The sequence below is a fragment of the Aphis gossypii genome, chromosome 1, assembly GCF_020184175.1.
Source record: "Aphis gossypii isolate Hap1 chromosome 1, ASM2018417v2, whole genome shotgun sequence".
Classification (NCBI taxonomy): domain Eukaryota; kingdom Metazoa; phylum Arthropoda; class Insecta; order Hemiptera; family Aphididae; genus Aphis; species Aphis gossypii.
This window is the reverse complement of record NC_065530.1, coordinates 1,006,752-1,026,053: the sequence shown is the minus strand read 5'-3', so window position 1 is coordinate 1,026,053 and position 19,302 is coordinate 1,006,752. Positions and strand designations below refer to the sequence as shown.

At 25.6% G+C, this 19,302-nt stretch overlaps 2 protein-coding genes across 2 annotated transcripts in view; both read right to left on the bottom strand.

Annotated features, from left to right (window-relative positions):
• Nucleotides 1-946: 946 nt before the first annotated feature.
• LOC114120830 (uncharacterized) lies at nt 947-4,028 on the bottom strand. Its single transcript, XM_027982874.2, has 2 exons — nt 3,861-4,028; nt 947-1,653 (listed from the first exon to the last, which is right to left on the bottom strand). Exons 1-2 carry the CDS (start codon nt 3,870-3,872, stop codon nt 1,189-1,191), a joined length of 477 nt encoding a protein of 158 aa, XP_027838675.1. The 5' UTR covers nt 3,873-4,028; the 3' UTR covers nt 947-1,188.
• An 8,968-nt stretch (nt 4,029-12,996) lies between these two features.
• Nucleotides 12,997-19,302, bottom strand: part of LOC114120782 (inverted formin-2-like) — a 46,498-nt gene continuing 40,192 nt past the window's right edge. Inside the window, 11 exon segments of the mRNA XM_027982810.2 lie at nt 12,997-14,364; nt 14,767-14,942; nt 15,821-15,933; nt 16,112-16,293; nt 16,725-16,865; nt 16,965-17,081; nt 17,153-17,193; nt 17,196-17,450; nt 17,542-18,470; nt 18,678-18,757; nt 18,919-19,073. Of these exon segments, the coding sequence (XP_027838611.2) occupies nt 14,146-14,364; nt 14,767-14,942; nt 15,821-15,933; nt 16,112-16,293; nt 16,725-16,865; nt 16,965-17,081; nt 17,153-17,193; nt 17,196-17,450; nt 17,542-18,470; nt 18,678-18,757; nt 18,919-19,073 (2,408 nt within the window). The 3' untranslated portion in view covers nt 12,997-14,145.

Sequence of the window (19,302 nt, the reverse complement as noted above, 5' to 3'; positions counted from 1 at the left end):
TCATTTTAACTCTTCACATAATTCACTAATGTATTATTTAATTAGCTAATCTCTAAATACATAAAGAATTTCCAATAAATGGTGGACTGGTATTATTAAGTTTTTATACATAATAATAATTAGGCAAAATCGTGTTAACACTTTTAACTGAAGTCATAATATCAATTCAGTACATGCGATTTATTTTTCTGTGTAAATATAGCTGTTTTAAAACACCAGCGCTACAAGTATTTAGCGTTCGGACTCGATGACAAAATTTTATAAGTTAATAATAATTTATTTAATTGAACAGTACAGGAGTACAGAATGAACCCAATGTACTGTGAGATACTATAGAACAATGCAATAAATAATACAGATGGTAGTAAATAAATAATAATACAATAGAGTTATAGTTTTGATTAATATTTTTTATGTACTTAGATATTATTGTTTTTTTTTTTCATAGCGAGAAGTAACAGTTAATTTTTAGATTAAAGTGTATAGTATTTCATGACAATTATATTTAAGTAAAAAGTAAAATAACTTCATTACTTTTTAAAAGTAACTTACCCAGGTAAGTATTAAGTATTAGCGCTATATTTTAGGTACCTGGTACTTACATATGATTATATACCAATACGAATATACTAAATATACCTAGTTATTTTAAAATTTATGATTATAATTTTAATATTTCGTAGATATAACGATAGTTGTAGAATCCATCGTATAAACAATACTCTATATAGATGAAGGTACTAAAAATTATTATAATATAATTTTATTATGTATAACTATATTTACTTACTTACTCTGATTGATGAGTTATTGATTGCCTATTCAGTATTCACCATGTATTTTATCGTCTACAAATAACACATATTCAATTTTTTTGCCATCACATACTATAACTATTCTCGTGATCGAGAAGATAAACTATTAATTATGTAAATACAAATTACTATTGTTTTTATAGAAAAAAATTTTATTCGGTTATGTTATTATTTTTACAAATAGAAATCTTATATTATGTAGGCACAATATTATAACCAAATTTACAATTGAAGAATAAATATAGTGATGAAATAAATAATATTAAGAGTTGACAATTATATTATGACTTTTTAGTCGTACGCCCCAGAAAATGATGACATATAGTATATGATAAAAGGGGACTTGAATGGCATCAACGATGCAATTGAAGTTTTAGTAGTGACCACCACCGTGTCCATGATGTTGCGAACCATGTCCACCATGTCCTTGACTACCACCATGTCCTTGACTACCACCATGTCCTTGACTACCATGACCGAAGTTTGATCCTTGATTACTGCCATGTTCATATCCTGATCCATATTGACTGCCATGTTCATATCCTGATCCATATTGATTGCCTCCTTGTCCGTAGTTTGAACCTTGTCCATGACTTCCACCGTGTTCTTGGTATCCACCGTTTCCACCGGGTTTGTAATGAGTTTGACTTCCACTTTGATGTCCTTGGCTTCCACCGTAGTGGTTGTTCTGTTGGTGTTCATTTTGATGTCCACTATGATGTCCCTGGCTTCCACCACCTTGGTGGTGATTTTGTTGGTATTCACCTTGTGAACCTCCACCGTGACCGTACGGTGTAGCCAGTGAGTAACCGACCAACGCGATAACCAATACAATGGACTAAAAAATACAAAAAATGCATTTAAATCACAAATTTAATATTTAATCAATACCTAATAGTTGCACCTACTCAAAATTTATAAGTTAGTAGAATAGTTTTACTGGCACCCACCTATATTTTATAGAATAAGTATTATTTAACGATATCAGAGTATACGAAGTTTTTTCTCAAATATTAGTAAACGGAAAAAATCACTATGTGTAACAATAACATCAGAAACGAGTTGATTAAACTTGTTTATCAATAAGAGCGAAAAAATGTGTTCATGGTACTGAAGAAAATCAATGATTATGGTAGTTAAATAAAAAACAATAATATTATATGATTAGATTAAGTCATTAGAATAGATTATATGATGGCTTAATAATGAAAAAAAAAAATTTTTAAATGTAGGTAATTAATAGGTAATTAAACATACAATCATGTTTTCTGTAATCTTTTTAAAATATATTTTATTTCATTTTAATTGACAATAAAAATAGTAAAAATACGTTTAAAAAAGGCTGAGCAAGTTAATGATTTTTTTAACATGTTAAAATAAGTTATTTTAAAAAAATTGAGTTAAGTTAAGTTAAAAGTTACTCATAATTTTTTGTTAATCCGTTATTTTAATAGTAAACATTGAAAAAAGTAACTTAACTTGGTTTAAAGTAAATATTTTCAAAAATGTGAAATAAAAAATTCCAGACACATAATATAGTTTATAAGATGGTTATTTTTTACGTTTAAGAAAACTTATAGCGAAATTCAAAACGATACATCAATTAAATTATTTACTAACTATCAAAAAACTTCATTCAAAAATTTGCAGTATTCTTAGAACGAAAATTAACTTAATTTAGATACTTTTGAATAAAATTAACTTAAAGTTAACACGTTCATCTTAAAAAAAGTAACTTATTAAGTTATAAGTTAATTTGAAAAAAAAGTAACAAGTTAATTAACTTAACGTTTTAACTTAATTTTAACTTTTAATTCACCGAATGCCTAGCCTTGTTAAAAACAAAACGAAACATTATTATTTTATAATTAATTATTGTTTTATGTTTAAGAATTTGCTAAAAACGAATTTGTTACTTAAAATAATTTAATTTTTTTCAAAGAATATAAATATTTCTTTGTCGTTAATCAATTTAAAATAATAATAACTATCTTAGTATGGAATGTATACTGTAGGTATATACAATAATATAATAATCATGTATTTAAAAAAATAAATATTTTTAGGTATCACGCTGAACTAAGTTAGGTATTATTTCATTTGTAATCATCGTAAAATATTATTTTAATAAATTATAATGTGTACATAATCATATCATCAATAAAGTTAATATTATAGAAAAAAAATCTTTCACATAATGAAATAACTATAATAAAAATTTTAAACAAATGAAAATTTTAGATTTAAATTAAATGCTAAAAACGTGTATGGTAAATCTTTTTTTTTAAATAATTTTATTTTTATAGTAATGTTCATTTAGTTTTTAGAAATATTGAACAAAAATTATAGGTAAAAAATTGAAATAGTTAAGAGAAGAATTTATGAAGTATGTTACTTGATTGTTCAATAACCGGATTATAGGATATTTAAGTTTAACTTACTATATACTTAATCAATCGACTATATTACATAAGTACATGTAGTTCTATAGTATTGGTGATTATTAAAAGTAAAATAGTTTTACACGTCCTACTCGTATTGGAAGACGTGGTAATATACGAATTAATAATGGAAAATGTAGAATACCAACTGAAAAATTTCTTCAGGTTAGTTTTCCCCTAGAAGGCATATCGCTGAACGACAAGGATTGCATAAAAAGAAAAATTATTGAAAATATATTATACAAAAAAGTTAAAAACCTATGAGTTGATAGATACCTACTTAAATCAGTATAATATAAATTATAAGAAATTATAGAGGGATATTAAAAACATTTCTAAAGACATTAAGACGTTTTTATAATATTTAATACTATTTTATAATTATTTAACATTCAAATATATTACGAACTATTGAAATATATGGTTTATACGGTATTAATAACCATAAAAATGAGTTAAAATCGTATTACTACAATGTTATTTAGAATATTTTCATCTAAATTCATAGTATAGGGGTTAGGTATGAACAAAACGTAAAATAACTTCGTAAAAGAATACACGTCGCCAGTAACGATATAACTCAATAGGTAGGTATTATAATTACCAGACGACTCATGTTGGAGAGTGGATATGTTCTGTAGTTTTACAAGACGAGTTCAGCGGACGTTGGAAGACTGTAAGTAATCTTCGAGTTGCGACTGTGATCGTTCGTCGGACGTGCACCGTCTTATAAACGAAAACCGCAGACAGGCTTTTCGCACGCGCGGGTATATACGCATAATAATCATATACATAATAGTAATATTATAAATGTTGGGTAGGTACCGTGATTTAATGATCGACCGAGGTTAATCTAGTACGGTGTACGCCTACAATACATCCAAACCTTTATCGTGATAAATGTATATGTATTATTATAACTATATGAATCGTGACCATGGTAGATGATGATGATGATGATGAGGTAGTGGTGATGGTGGTGGTGGTTATTGCGGCGGTCATCATCAAAACTGGTCTGCAGTTATTATGTTAAACAAAGAATACGATAATAATATATTAATATTGTTATTATTTACACGTTGCTTTATTATTAATGGTTATTATAATAATAAATACAAAAAGATAATAAATTTTAATTTATCGAACCAGGCATGTACGTATTTTTTGGTTTTTCCGGCTGGCCGATAGCGAGTGGTCTTCCCCTTCTTCACTATTATCTTTCTTTCTGTTTCAAAAAAACACACGTCTTATATTCTATGGCATATACAAAGGTCGAAGATCTGTAGTGATAATTAATACAGGTTGAAGCGAAAAAAATATAAGTAATATATAACTAAAATATAATATCTATATTGTATAATGCATATTATATTGTTTACAAAGGTGGACTTTACAATTATTATGATCAAAAACAGAAATAAAAAACAATTTTTTCGCGATCTTTATGATAAGTAAGAATAGGTACATGGGTATTTTACGATAAAATATTAATAATAATAATACATTTGGAATAATATTAATAATATAGATTGTATTAATCATCTCTTAACCTCTTACGTAATTGTCCATCTATTCAACGACCTTCGCGATATTTTCGGAGAAAAAAACTGAGAATTTACCTAATATAATTTATACGTGCATAAATTATTGTAAAACCTACTTCCGCGAGTGAATAACAACAGCCGTAATAATGTTTCATTATATATTATGGTGTGCTAACAAAAGGATGATTTTAATCGAATTTTTCTTAGAAACTATTCATGGTAATTTATACTAAAGTTGTTGTTGACGTAAATACATATCTTGAGCCAAATTTCATTTCAAGTCATGGAGTACCATCTGAACAATCATATAATCATATGGCATTATATCTAGGTTCTACTAGTAAAAATATTTATTGAAAACTAGTAGTATCCAATATCTATTAATTTGTAATATCAGTCAACTGACTTTTTTGAAAACTGGCATTGCGGAATAAAAAATAATTTTAGTTTACCTTTGAGTTTAGTCCTTATCGAAGAATGCACTAAGTATAATTTTCCACCAGAAACCTCTTTTAAAGTTGAAGATTAAAACATTTTTTTTTACTACTCCAAAAGATGACGACTGATGACAAATAAAATATTTTTTTAAATGAATGTCATGTCATCATTATAAATTTTATGTAGTTATCGCTTTGCTCAGAATTTAGTATAAATAAGGTACTTTGGTATTATATATTTAGTTTTAATACAAAGGATGGTTTTTAATGACGTGTCTGCGATGTTGTATTAATAATAATAATAATAATAATAAATATACAGTTACAAAATTATATACAGTGTGTTCACCAATTTAGGGAACTCTGAATTTCTCAGCCGGATTTTTTTGGAATAAATCTATTTTTTTTTTACATACTGGTGGTATATTAATACACATTTTTTGATACATTTCAAAATTTTATTGAAATTTTGGTTTGCGCATTCTCAGTAAAAACTTTTTTTTTAATAGCAAGACCTATTTTGAACACCATATTCGTATATTCGTATATTTTTTAAAAAAATTTTGATGTATCAACCACGGGCACCTATAGGTAACATTTTATGGGTGGGGGGGGTCAAAATAAAAAAATTTTCTAATGTAAGGTAATGAAAATAATAATAATATTATGGTAATATTTATTAAGCTACAAGTTCATAATATTTTTTCCCAGGGAGTGCAAGTGCCCTATCTTGCTCCCCCCAATGTACACCCATATATTTGTACATTTTTTTTTTTGTCATAAACAAGACTAACATAATATGGGTATAAAATTATAACACTTATAAAAAAATACGTACAAATATTCAAAAATTAACCAATAAGAATTAATTATAAGTGATTTTATAATTTTTTTAAATTAATACAAAAAATGTATAATTTATTAAAATTGACATGACTCTTATTCAGTCAATTTTGGATTTAAAACCATCAAAATTGCTTAAACAAATAAGCCTATCCAAATATGGTGTTCAAATGTTGCTATTCAAAAAAAAAAGTTTTTACTGAGTATGCCCAGATCAAAATTTCAAAAAATTTTGAAATATATCAAACATTTTGTATTTATATACAACCAGTTTGTAAAAAAAAAATCGATTTATTCCAAAATCATTCGACCAAGAAATTCAGTGTTCCCCAAATTGGAAAACACACTATAATATACGAAACACTTATAAATACCACCTGTAATAATATTTTTACTTTGATAGGTATATAGTGTAAAATTAATAAACACGAGCATATAATATTAATATGTGAAAAGATAACATAATCTGGTAATAGTTTTTTTAATTATTTAGCATAGGTATTAACGAGGTTATAAGTTGATTTAAATTAATATATTATATTACATGATGTATCCATTTTGTCGTTCGTGCGTCATCTGTTCAGTGGTTGTACTCATTTAGTTAATGTGTTTTTTATGTAAAGACTAATTTATAAATTTAAATAAATTTTCCATAAAAAATCGCATTGAACATTTATGGAATTGTAAAATATTGCTCAATAATCAATATTATTATATATTAATACACAGATATATACAGCATACACGATAGTTCATTAAGCAGGAAATAAAGATACATAGGGTTTTAACATATAATAATATTTTTTTATATAATTTAAGGCCTTTACTCTCTATCGTGTCGTCCTGGAAGAGTAGCACCGTACATAAGAGTGTAAAGGTGCCATATACGTTTGACACCATTATAAACTTTGTATTTATTTAAATAAACCTATATTTTACAGAGCATGTTGATTGGATACTTGACTAAATATTTAACATCTAAATTCTAATTTACATTTGTAGAAAATCTTAGCTAACTACCTAGTTAATGATAAAAAATACCAAGAATGGAACGTATTAAAGCAGGGGTCGACAACCTATTTGGTGTCAGGGGCCAAATAATTAAAAAAAAAAAAATTTCACGACCCAAATACTTTTTTAATAGTAAGTTTATCAACTAACATAAAACATAATGTGCTATTCCATATTTTTATACTAATTATAAATTGTAATCGTAAGCCGCATAAAATCGCTTCACGTGCCGCATGCTCTCGTGGGCCGTGGATTACCTACCCCTGTATTAAAGGATTATAATTTATAATTATTCTTAGACTAGTTAGACCTACATTTAAAATTATCTAGCTCAAATTTCAATTCAATATCTTTTTCTAATAATGTAAAGTAAAAAAAATAGTCTCTTTTTTGAAAATATGATTCTTCAATTAAAATGATGTCAGCTGAATATTTGTTTTCTCTCTCAGACACACGCACAACATAAATAAAATTCTTTCACCTAAAATCGTATTTTATGCTTTTTGAGTAATCTTAGAGTAAAATCACTTATTACAAAAACTAGAGAATAATATTTTTAAGAGTATGACATATTGGTTTTATATTTTATTGTTATTTGATTTTGTATTCACCTTTAAACAAAAAAAAATTAATTTAAATGATGTTTAAATTGTATTAAAACAATATTTTATACAAATTGATATGTCATACATCATACTCTCAAAAATATTATTCTCTATCGTTTTTGCAATGTATGATTTTATTCTAAGATGACTCAAAATCATAAAAAAAATTGTTCTGCGTAAATTAGTTTTGTCTATGTTGTGCATAGGTCAGAGAGAGAAAACAAACTGTGCGCTGATATCCTCTTAACTAAATTCCAAACATCCAAATTTTCATAAATTTTATTAAAAACATTATTAAAAAGTAAGTCAGCGCATTTCGGTGGTGGATGTTTGTCTATCGTCCCTTAGGACCTTAGGTCCTCGGACAGAACAGTGTAATTTTACTGTAGGTATTCGATTTGAATTCAATATGATTGCATTCGATAAAAAACAATTCTGAGCGGACAAGGAGATCTTTTTTATTTAATTTTATTCGTTTCTATGGTTTTAAAAAAGCCGTAATTATTTTGTACTACGTAATCGTGAAGTTGTACATTTTTCTCCTTTAACCGCTTTTATTTCGAGTATCATTTCGAAAATCGAAATATGACCTCTCTAAAGTACCAGCTCAAGAACATAACCTTTTAGAAAATATGCTACACTTGTATTTTTGAGCAAGTTTAGGGGAAGACAAATTATTTACAGAATAAAAAAGAAATAAAAATCATAGTAAAAAAATCCATTCCTAGCTCCGCTTAGGATTTAAAAGTAAGATCTCTAATATAACCCTTTACAAAATAAATAAATATTGGCATCAAGTCTAATGCAATTTTTAGTGCATTGCTTGTTATAACTTCAATTTAAAAAAAAAAAAAATATTTTCTAATTTATATAAAAATATATTGATTGCTATTTGAAAACCTATTAAATACCTAACAAACATTAGAGTAAAAATTTAGGATAATTAAGATTCCGTATACTAATCTTAAATTTTTCAATAAAAAGTAAATTTACTTAGTTTGAAAGAATAAATATTTATTAAAAATAACCTATATTTTAATACAATGATACGATTTATAATATTTAATCTATTATATTATAAGATATTAAAAAACTATTAAGTAAATTGTATTCTCGAGTGTAATTTTAAATTATTCTTTTATTGCTTAAACAAAAAATATATATCAAACAAAATATTAATAAAAAAAAACTGACATGAAGTGGTTCCAGTATGGCATTTACAGTTACAAATTATTGTAACCCTGCGGTTATAACAACTTCGTTAGTGTTATGGCAAACTAGTCTTGTAAGATGTAACGGAACCGTTGAAACAATGTATTATATTATATACTTGAACACTATTAGAATATCTAAGTGATTATAGCTTATAAGTTATAAGCAAAATTTAAATTTATGCGCAACAGCATGTTCTTTTTGCTACATCCAAATGGAGTTTTAGTGTGTAATGTTCCTATTATTATGATGAAAATTGTACTATTTTTATTTTACATGTTTTTGTATGTATAGAGCTTAATACAATATAGTTTTGCATAATATTTAGTATGACCGTACCCCATTGTGTGTAATCCAATAATAATAAAACTGATAAAATTATATAACTTGATTTTTTGGTCAAACAAAAATTGTATTGCTATACATATAATCCCATGATTGATGGTACAATATAGTATGTATTATGTAATATGCACGTTTGCCGACCATTTATATTCAAAATATAAAAAAAAATATGATTGTAACGCATAACACACGTATTTCTACCATTGGATGTGAATTGCATTTCTAAAATAATAATTAATGCATGCAAAAAATAAATTAACAGATTAATTTCTAATCTAAATTATACGTATTATATGACAATCAGCTAATCACTGTTGTATTTTAATAAATAAATATTTTAAACTTTATTTTTGTGTGTATCTTTTGAAAATTAAAATGCATATTTTAAAATTTTTATTGTGTGCAAAATACTAGCTCTAGTTATAGAGCAGTTATAGAGTAGGTATATTAAAATAAAGATATTTATATGAATAAAGCAAGACGATTCAACAAAACTATAATGGATAATAAACAACATAATAAACAGATTTTGATGTAAATAAGATGAATAATGTAAGATCTTAGATGTATTAGAAAATTTAATCCTTATAAATTATACTTCAAAACAAAATTTTAATTAACTAATAATTAGCGAGAGGATGGTTAGGTATGGTGGAGAATGCGTAGGAAATCACTTTAAATTTACAAGGTGTAGCTCGAAGACTTGATAATTTGTACTGAAATATGTCATATTATACATCATATATAATAATATATTAATAATGTTTTATGTATATACTATATAGTATTGATTTTTGTATTGCTATATCATTAAAAAAAAAAAAAAAAAACAATAATATATTATATACCATATTATGTATAAGATAATAATATTATGCTACTCAGTATATGATTTATGATTAGATTGTTATTTCCAATTAAGTAGCTATATAAAAAAATGCAATAATAGAATAATTACCAAATTGGGTGCAATTTGTATTTCTCAATAGATATATTTGTTTATCAATAAGATAAAATAAATAATTGCATATTGATTAAAATTATTATAATCTCGTGTAAACTGAGTCCGCCTACTTAGTTGTGTTGTACTATTAATTACAACTTATAAGAATGTATAGCATCGATGATCATCAATCAATATAAGTAGTAATTATTATTTTTATTTTTATTATTATTATTTTTTTTTTTTGTTACGCAACTAACGATTATTTTAAAATTATAATACTTTTGCTTTGAACCAACCTTTTACATTTTGGCAGTTTTATTATTTCTTTTACTGCAAAAAATATTTGTAAAAATCGTGATACGGAATTAGAACTAAGTACCTACTCTGTTCCGACTGTTCTAAATGAGTTCAGCATAGGCAATTTTCAAAACGTATATGTACGTATGCGTAATCACTTGTCATTGATCATTGGTATATTAGTGCGTGACTGTAATGTTAATAATATAGCAGAACTCTTATGCACGTGCACATACATTTTACACCAATCTGTGATTGATGACTAATATTTTTCATTAAAAAACATAAAGATTTTTCCCTATAGTAACTAGTAAGTACCAACATAAAATTAATAATGCAATAATTAATTTAATGGTATATTATTTGAATGCATTATGAAGTTCAATTGAGATCAATCATCTAATTTATTGTTTCTTATTCCATAGAATCATCGTTGACAAACATTTTCCAATTTTCATATTTTAAAATCAAATTCAAGGAAAAGATAAAAGTTAAAATTTGAAAAATTAGTGCAAACACTTCATTTGAATTTATTATAAATGTAAACAGACTTTTAAATCTATTGTTTATCTCACAAATAGATTTAAAGATATTATGGACAAAATATAGTTATATATTCATAAAAAAAAAAAAAAATCCTAAGTTATATATTTTTAGATTTAATCCACTCATTTTTCAAATTTTAAAATTTAGTCACATCACAATCGACTGATATACATGAACCTATAATAATATTTGTATTTACTTAAATTCATCTTATAGAAGTAAAATTGATCATTCTATCGAACAAATTAATTATTTATTTTATTTATATCTTAACATATTATTTTAAAAGTCATTATAACTACTTAAATTCATTTGAATAAAACTATAGTGTTTTTTATTCCGATTCCTTCAGTTCAATATTGATCAATACATAATAAATCTTACATTTTATAGTAAACATAATTAATTAATTTTTATACCTATCATAAAAGTAATATGATTTTTTGAAATATTACAGTAAAAATATTATAAATAACGAGTTAATATAATAATAAAAATGTGTTATGATTATTATCGATCAGACAGATTTCCTAATCATATATTATTAATATGACGCCACATCAAGGTTTCATGTTCATAATCATAATATTATCTATGCTTGGCATAAACAAGTTTATGTTGATAAACCACAGATTAAATTAAAAATAGATTTGCATGTAACACTTGAAATAAAAATAATAACTACAAATTATGAAAATTAATTCTGAAGACGTTTAATTTAATCTTACTTTTTTAATCTAATTATATTATTATTTTAATATAACACTCCATACAAATTCATATCATAAAATGTGATTATTTCAAAGACAAAATTTCTTATTTCAAATAAGTATTAAGGTTTAAAGAATTATTTTTAATACATAATTTCAAAATATTACAAAGTCACTATAAAAATATATATATTTATACTATTGGTAATAATTTTTAATTTTTTGAATGACGTTAAACATTAATAATTTTATTTTATTTTACTAACCAGAATATTTTTCTGTACATTTTAATGTCTTTATTAAAATTAGATTTCGAACTAGTATAGTTAATTAGGTAGAACCAATATTTTGAAAGATACCCTTGTGCCACACCACATCGCTCATCAAAAACTTTAAATATTAAATTATAATTAATTACTCGTTTAAAATTTCATTTTTTTTTCACAGACACTATAAGAAAGTATTATTATTCGAATTAAAAATTACAAATGAATGTCTGTTATTTAATAAATTAAACATTTAAAAAATAAAATCCATTAAAAAATACAAAAATTATAATGTTTTATAATAATTTTTAATAATGTAAAATAATATTTCCAAAAACATTGATACTTTTGGAGAAAACTAATGTTTATATTTATAGAAGAACTTTGTATAATAATAAAATATTTATTATAAGCTAATATGTAACGTTTTACTAAATATTATTTAACTACCTATAGCTTTAAAAATGAAAACCATGTTTATCTTTAAATGTAAGATATTACCATTTCAGAAGCGCTGTATTTTAAAAGTAAATTATTATAAGACACCATGTAGTTTACACAAATATACTGCTTCTTAATGATGTTCAACATTGTATATCTATTCTATTACATGAAATATTTTCTAATTCTTTTGGCTTAAACGATTTATTCAATTAACTCAATTTCTTAATTTTGGATCATTATTTATATTTTATTTTTGTATACATATTCTAAAATATCTTACTTACTAATCGTAGACATTAGCGAAAAGTTAAATAAAGCATAGATGAATAAATACAATTTGAAATCTTTCCAGCAAGCTAACTTGATTTGAAGTATGTATTTTTAATAACTAATTACAATTATTTAATTGTATGAATTATGAAAAATAATATATAAAAATTTCATCGTAATAGTTTTATACATAATTTATTATATAAGTATGCATTTAATAAATCAATAAATAATTTAGATATTTATTATCGTAAGTCTGTACGATAATTTTTATAAAATATATATTTTTTAATACAGTCAAAAATCATTAAAATTTCAATATAAATTTATATTTCTTACAATACATTGTTTTTAATAATACCTAAAAACCAGTCTTATTATAAATTATTTAAATATAGGTATTTTAATACTTTTTTTTTTGTACTCTACACATTTAAAATAAAGTATTCAACTACTACGGGTTTTGAATTTTTTTCCAGTGTAAAAATACTTTATATCTTGAAACCCGAATTTGATTGATGTAATAAAAATCAAATTAAATTTATAATTGTAAGAATAATTCATCCCTCCAAATAATTGTGTTTTTTTTCACTGAAATACTTAATAGCTTTGACGACGTTTCTATATAATATCTTTATAAAAAGTTTCAAAGTTTTATCAACCGTATAATTTAAGAACATAAAATAAATTCTTATACGAATTATAAATATAAAAACTAATTATTTCTTATGAACTCTATTAACACAACTTATAAGTTTATTCGGAAGTTACGTGAGTAATACTTAACTCGAAAATTAGATATTATCAAAAAATAAAATCATTTGAACTCATATAATGGCACAATAAAATCCATAACTTATCTAATAAACATTAATAGTTTAGATTCTATAGCAGATTAAGCTTAAAACCTACATAACCATTAAAATATACAAAATATTTTAGTTGTTTCCATAATCCTCGAAAAAAGTATATAAAAAAAAAATAAAACAAATAGACATTGAAAACGTTAATATAAATTTATAAATAAGGTGTTGAATATAATACTAAATTATTGTATAAAAAAAAAAAGACAAAGAGTGGTAAGAACAGTAAATGAATTAAAGTCAAATCAAACAATAATCCATAAAAAAAAAAAAAACAAAAACAAAAATAGTAAAGAAATTAAATAAGTATACAATTATAACTGTATGACGAAAATTACAACTATAATGTTTTTATGATAATATTTTCTAAAATTGACACTTTTGAATATTTTTTTATAGAAAGTCTTATAATTCAGTATTTTAGTATTTATAATAGTTGTACATAATCAACTTTCTGGAATTATTTATAATACATCATAACATAAGTGAAGTATGAAGTGAAATATGCACGTGTTACACAATAAAACATTCAAATATTTGGAATGCTATATTAGATGTGTTTTTCGCCTTCAGATTTCACGCTTCTTAAATTAAAGGATCCTCTCCTAATGTCTCGCAACACCAAATCCACTATGCATACATCTTCATCTTTGGGTATCATAGACCCTCGTCCGCGCCTCATAACGACGTTCGGGACGTCCTTCTCCTTTTCCAATTCTACAGCGAGTGTTTTATTCTTTTCCTCTTGAATTTTGCGATTTATGTTTTCCTGTTATAAACAAAAAAAAAATGTATTGTCTTTATCAAAATCGGTAGGTTCACAAGTGTTCAAAAAGTTTCTATATGTTTTGAAAACTTATTGAATTATTATAATTATTTTATCTTATAAAATTATAAAACAACAATAATTTGTTCGATACCGATCATCATATTACAATTCAATTGTTAACTTAAAAAAGTGATTTATTATAAATACAGTAAGTAATGACTTACTATACTAACTAGTAACTTTACTTAACTATAAGGTCCGTTACAATGATGCAACATTTTACACACAAGTATAACTAATAAATAGACTAGTAGTTTCACTGTGTCTTATCGAATAATCGAATAATACGATAAGCTACTTAACTAATTATGCGGTATCGAACAATATTTGAAATAATCTTACCTTGGCAACCACATCAATTCGGTCGAAAAAATTTCCCAACAAAGCAAAGCATTCTTCAATTTTAAATTTGTTAACGTCCTCGCCGAAATAGATAGCTACTCTTTGAATTTTCTCCGTTGCACTTTTATACTCCTTGTTAAGAGTTTCGATATCAATGACGGCTTGCTTTATGAAATCTATACAGTTTAAAAAAAAAAAAAACTTATTTTATTAAAATACATAAATATATTATACTCCGTTCACCGTGAGAATGTGGTTACGCACAAACCTAAACGCTTTGTTGTTACGATGTAACCACTTAAAATGAACTTACACACCTCGTTATTAATAGTTTATAGTTTATGCACTAAGTAACTAACCATATTCTATTTGTAAACGGAGTTTATATATTATCGTTTTGTTTTTTCATTAAATAACTCTATTATTTAAGCATGATTAAAATTTGTACAAAGACGATTTAATAGTCATGAAATTAAACTTTGAGTTTACATTTGTTTTCGTTTAGATCCCGTAATTTGGATTAAAACGTTTTATAAGTAATTCGGTATAAATAATTTTAATAACATTTTAGTAAAAATAAAATCTGATTAGTAGTGATTAGAGGACTCAGTAAACAGTATTATTATATGAATGAGTACCTATCCTTTTCATAGGTTTATGATTAAATTTCCTATTACTTTAATATATTATTTAATCGTAAATTGCACATAATATCTAAAAGTAATTTCTATTTTTGTCACTTATAGGTATTATAATTGTTGTTTTCGTTTATTGATTTATTTGTTGGTTTGTGCTAACAGGTAAGTCCTAATAAATAAAGCCAGCTTTAAATCGAAATGAGCAATTGCAAATATATAGTACAACTACCTTTAGTAGTAAAATAATAATAATTGTAGTAGTAAACTAAATTATTATAGAAATAAATGAGCATTGGATAAATCTAACATAACCTTATCTAGGATATATGAACAATTAACTGAACTACCTATAGTCTAACTTATATAATTATGTATTAAAAGTATTAATAAATATTTTACACTACTAAAGCACTTGCCTGAAAATTGATCACATATCTGTTTTTTCGTTTGTTTGGACAACTGTAGATGTAAACTTTTGATTTGTTTCGTTTTGACGTTTATTTCGTCTTCTAACGACAAAAATGATATCCTATAATAAGCATTCAAAACAAAAACAAATAAATTAACTAAATTACTTAAACCAGATTCGCGAATTATTCGTTAATTATTGAACACAGTTCACTGTCGCTGTATATTTTGTATACATTTAAAATCGAAAATAAATATGTGCATTAACGATCAAATTATTGTGTTGTTATTATTATTACCTGGATAGATTTCTAAGAGCTGCAGTGTATTTAGTGAAACTTAATATGTCATCCATTTTGTTTGTCTGCGCCACTTCGACGACGAAATGAAGAAAAGTCACTCTAGGTTTATTGGCTCTAGTATCGAGCAATTTAGGCAACGTATCCAATGTGAATCCGCTTGCGTTGCCAGCATAGCTTCCCTGAACAAATATTATGTTTGAAAAACAATAAAATAACGAGAGCACATTAAAAGTGGTATACTAAGGAATTATTTTTCAAATAAAAATGTATTCAAATTATTATCAGTTGTTTTAGTTTAATATTTATTAAATACATTATTTTGTTATTAGAAAAATATATTGATTATTTTTTTTTTTTTTATATAGGTAAATTATGTTTGGAAATTTGAAATATTTAAATATTATACAATTTAAGAACGTATTCTTGTACTAAAACAGATATTATTATTTTTATAAACGCAAGTTCATGATATTATTGTATTATTATAATTTGGTTTCAGCCTAAATTGATTTATATTTATTTTGAATTTTTTTTCAAATTGTTGTTTATATTTCCTATTTTACATTTGTTTTTCTTAGACTCCATAAATATAATATGATATACTACTTACAGCATTTAGGTAATTTCCGATAAACAACACTAGCGACAGGAATTGCTTGAACGGCTGATTTTTTATCAGGTCATCGCACATTTCTTTGACACTTTCTAGTTGACTGTGTATTTCTGATACTATGGCAGGTAGTTCTTCTTTCTAAAAAAAAAAAAATAATTAATATCAGTATTTTTAAACCGTATAAATAATGTGTTTATTGCACATGAATCATCGTAGAATCTCAAAATTGTAACGTACTTCGATCATAAGTTTTATTCTCAACTGATAATTGGATATGTTGTTGAGTTGCATACAAAACTGCTCAGCAGATCCAATAATAGACAGGTCGACGTCTTTTTTTTTTATCAATTTTATCTAAAAATTAGAAACAATAAAAAACTAATATAACCGCACCACGCGAATCCACCGGATTACCGTATATTTACCTCTTCATCTGTGGGCAAAACTCGTTGAAGACCTTTTAGTTCTCAAGAGGAATTGACATACCATTTTGAAGCGCTTCTAAAATTTCATGTGAACCGGATTTGAACTGTTTCAGCATTATGTTGATCGCTAAGCTTCGATTATTGTCTAATATATTCACAACGTTTGCTTTAGAAACACCGTTTGGCGATAAAACAGCAGGTGAAGATTTTGCTCTTGGTTTTTGACAAAACAATTCATCAATTGTTCTGAAGTTTATATTTAAGTTAGGAGGGTCCGCCGACGACCAAACCGACTTGTCTGAAAACGCATTATAAAATAAAATATTACAATTAGACAACTAATTATACATCCAAATGTAGCTCGTTTAATATAATTATTTCAATATTACCTAAATATTGATTGTTGACCTTTGTCCAGTTCAAAGTCTTCATTTTTGTTTTGGGTAATGAGTAGTACTTTATATTGTTATTCATTCTTCTTGTAGGTACTGTCCGATGACCATCAGTAATAGTTTTACCAAATCCCAAAAATTCCGTTGAAGGTGACAATGTTGTAGATTGAGGTGCTTTTTCTGGTATTGAAATTAGCTCTGTGGACTTTAATGCAGTGATGGGAGGAGGTGGTGGAGGTACCATTCCGGGCAAAGGAGGTGGTGGAGGTGCTATTATGGGTAAAGGTGGTGGTGGTGGTGGTGATATTCCTGTTGATGGAAGTGGTGGTGGTGGTGGAATTTTTTGTGATGAAGATGAAGATGATGGCGGTGGTGGTGGTGGAGGTGGAGGTGGTGGAATTCCTACTGAAATTGGAAGTGGTGGGGGAGGTGGAATTCCTGAAAGGTTTGACAGATATGGCGAAGGTGGTATTACTGAGCTTTTACATGATAATTCCAGAGATTTACAAGCATCACTTTTTACATAGTTCACATCTAATAAATCTGGACTGTTATTATTCAGCTCGGGATTAGAGTCAACTTCAGTAAGTCCAATACCGTCACAATAACACGCACGGTCTGTCTGAGTAAATATAGAACATTTAATAGGGTTTTTAATATGGCGCCCGTTAAAATTAGTGTGTTCGTCTAATTTTTTGACGACTGGAAGTGCGGGCAGTGACGGTCTTTTAAGTTTAATAGTAGTTCGTTTATCTTTTGGTATATTTAAGCTACAGCGTCGGGAATTCAGAGATAAACCTTTTATAAGTCTTTTCTCGTCAGTTTGAGACCCTGTAGAATGTGTTTTTGAAGTTTTTCGATATGTGTCTAATATTGCTTGTGGATCATTACAGATGACTTCATTGATTAAATTCCAAATGTCATTACTGAAAAAATAAAATTTTATTAATATTTTATCACGTCTAACTATTTTATTTATCAATTTTGTCAAAAAAATATCAATGATAGCCAATAGATACTCCTCTTAAATACCAACAATTATAAATTTCAAAATAATATTTTACTGTTTTACATTAATACAAAGCATTAATAAATCATTTAATTATCGATATTGTATATTTTTAAATATTTACATTTTTGCATCACTGTAATCCATTTCTGACATTTGCAGCAAAATGTTTTGCAAATACGAGTCGTATAACGTGTTTGATATCTATTGAACGAATAAAAAAAATTAACAATCGTAAACAAAAAAAACATCATAACCGGTAATTAAATATTATAAGAATTGCATTTATCATTTAAAATTGATACATCTTTTATTTATTATTATAATTATTCATTTCATATGTAACTGACAGACTGAGATTTTACCTTAGACCGTAACTCGTTAAATAGTTGTTGGTGTGATTTTTGAGGTATTTGATTTTCGTCGGCTAACTGATGCTCTTCGAACACGGTGATTTGTATTTGTAATGCATCATCTTCGTAACCCTCCATGTTATTGATAGCAGTCTTTAGTCCAAGAGCTAAAATATTTAATTGACATTGATACTTGGTAGTTGGTATATAATATATATTATAGTATGTATATGACCAGAAACGAATCACCGAACAAAATAGGTACCTACTTTAAACCAGTGTTATAAAGTATTCGATTATCAAATAAATTATTCGAGAAATTAACTTTGTAACTAAACCTAACTTTCGAGTTTAATATGCGTTGAATAAAGCAGGTGTATTTAGTTACTTAAATTA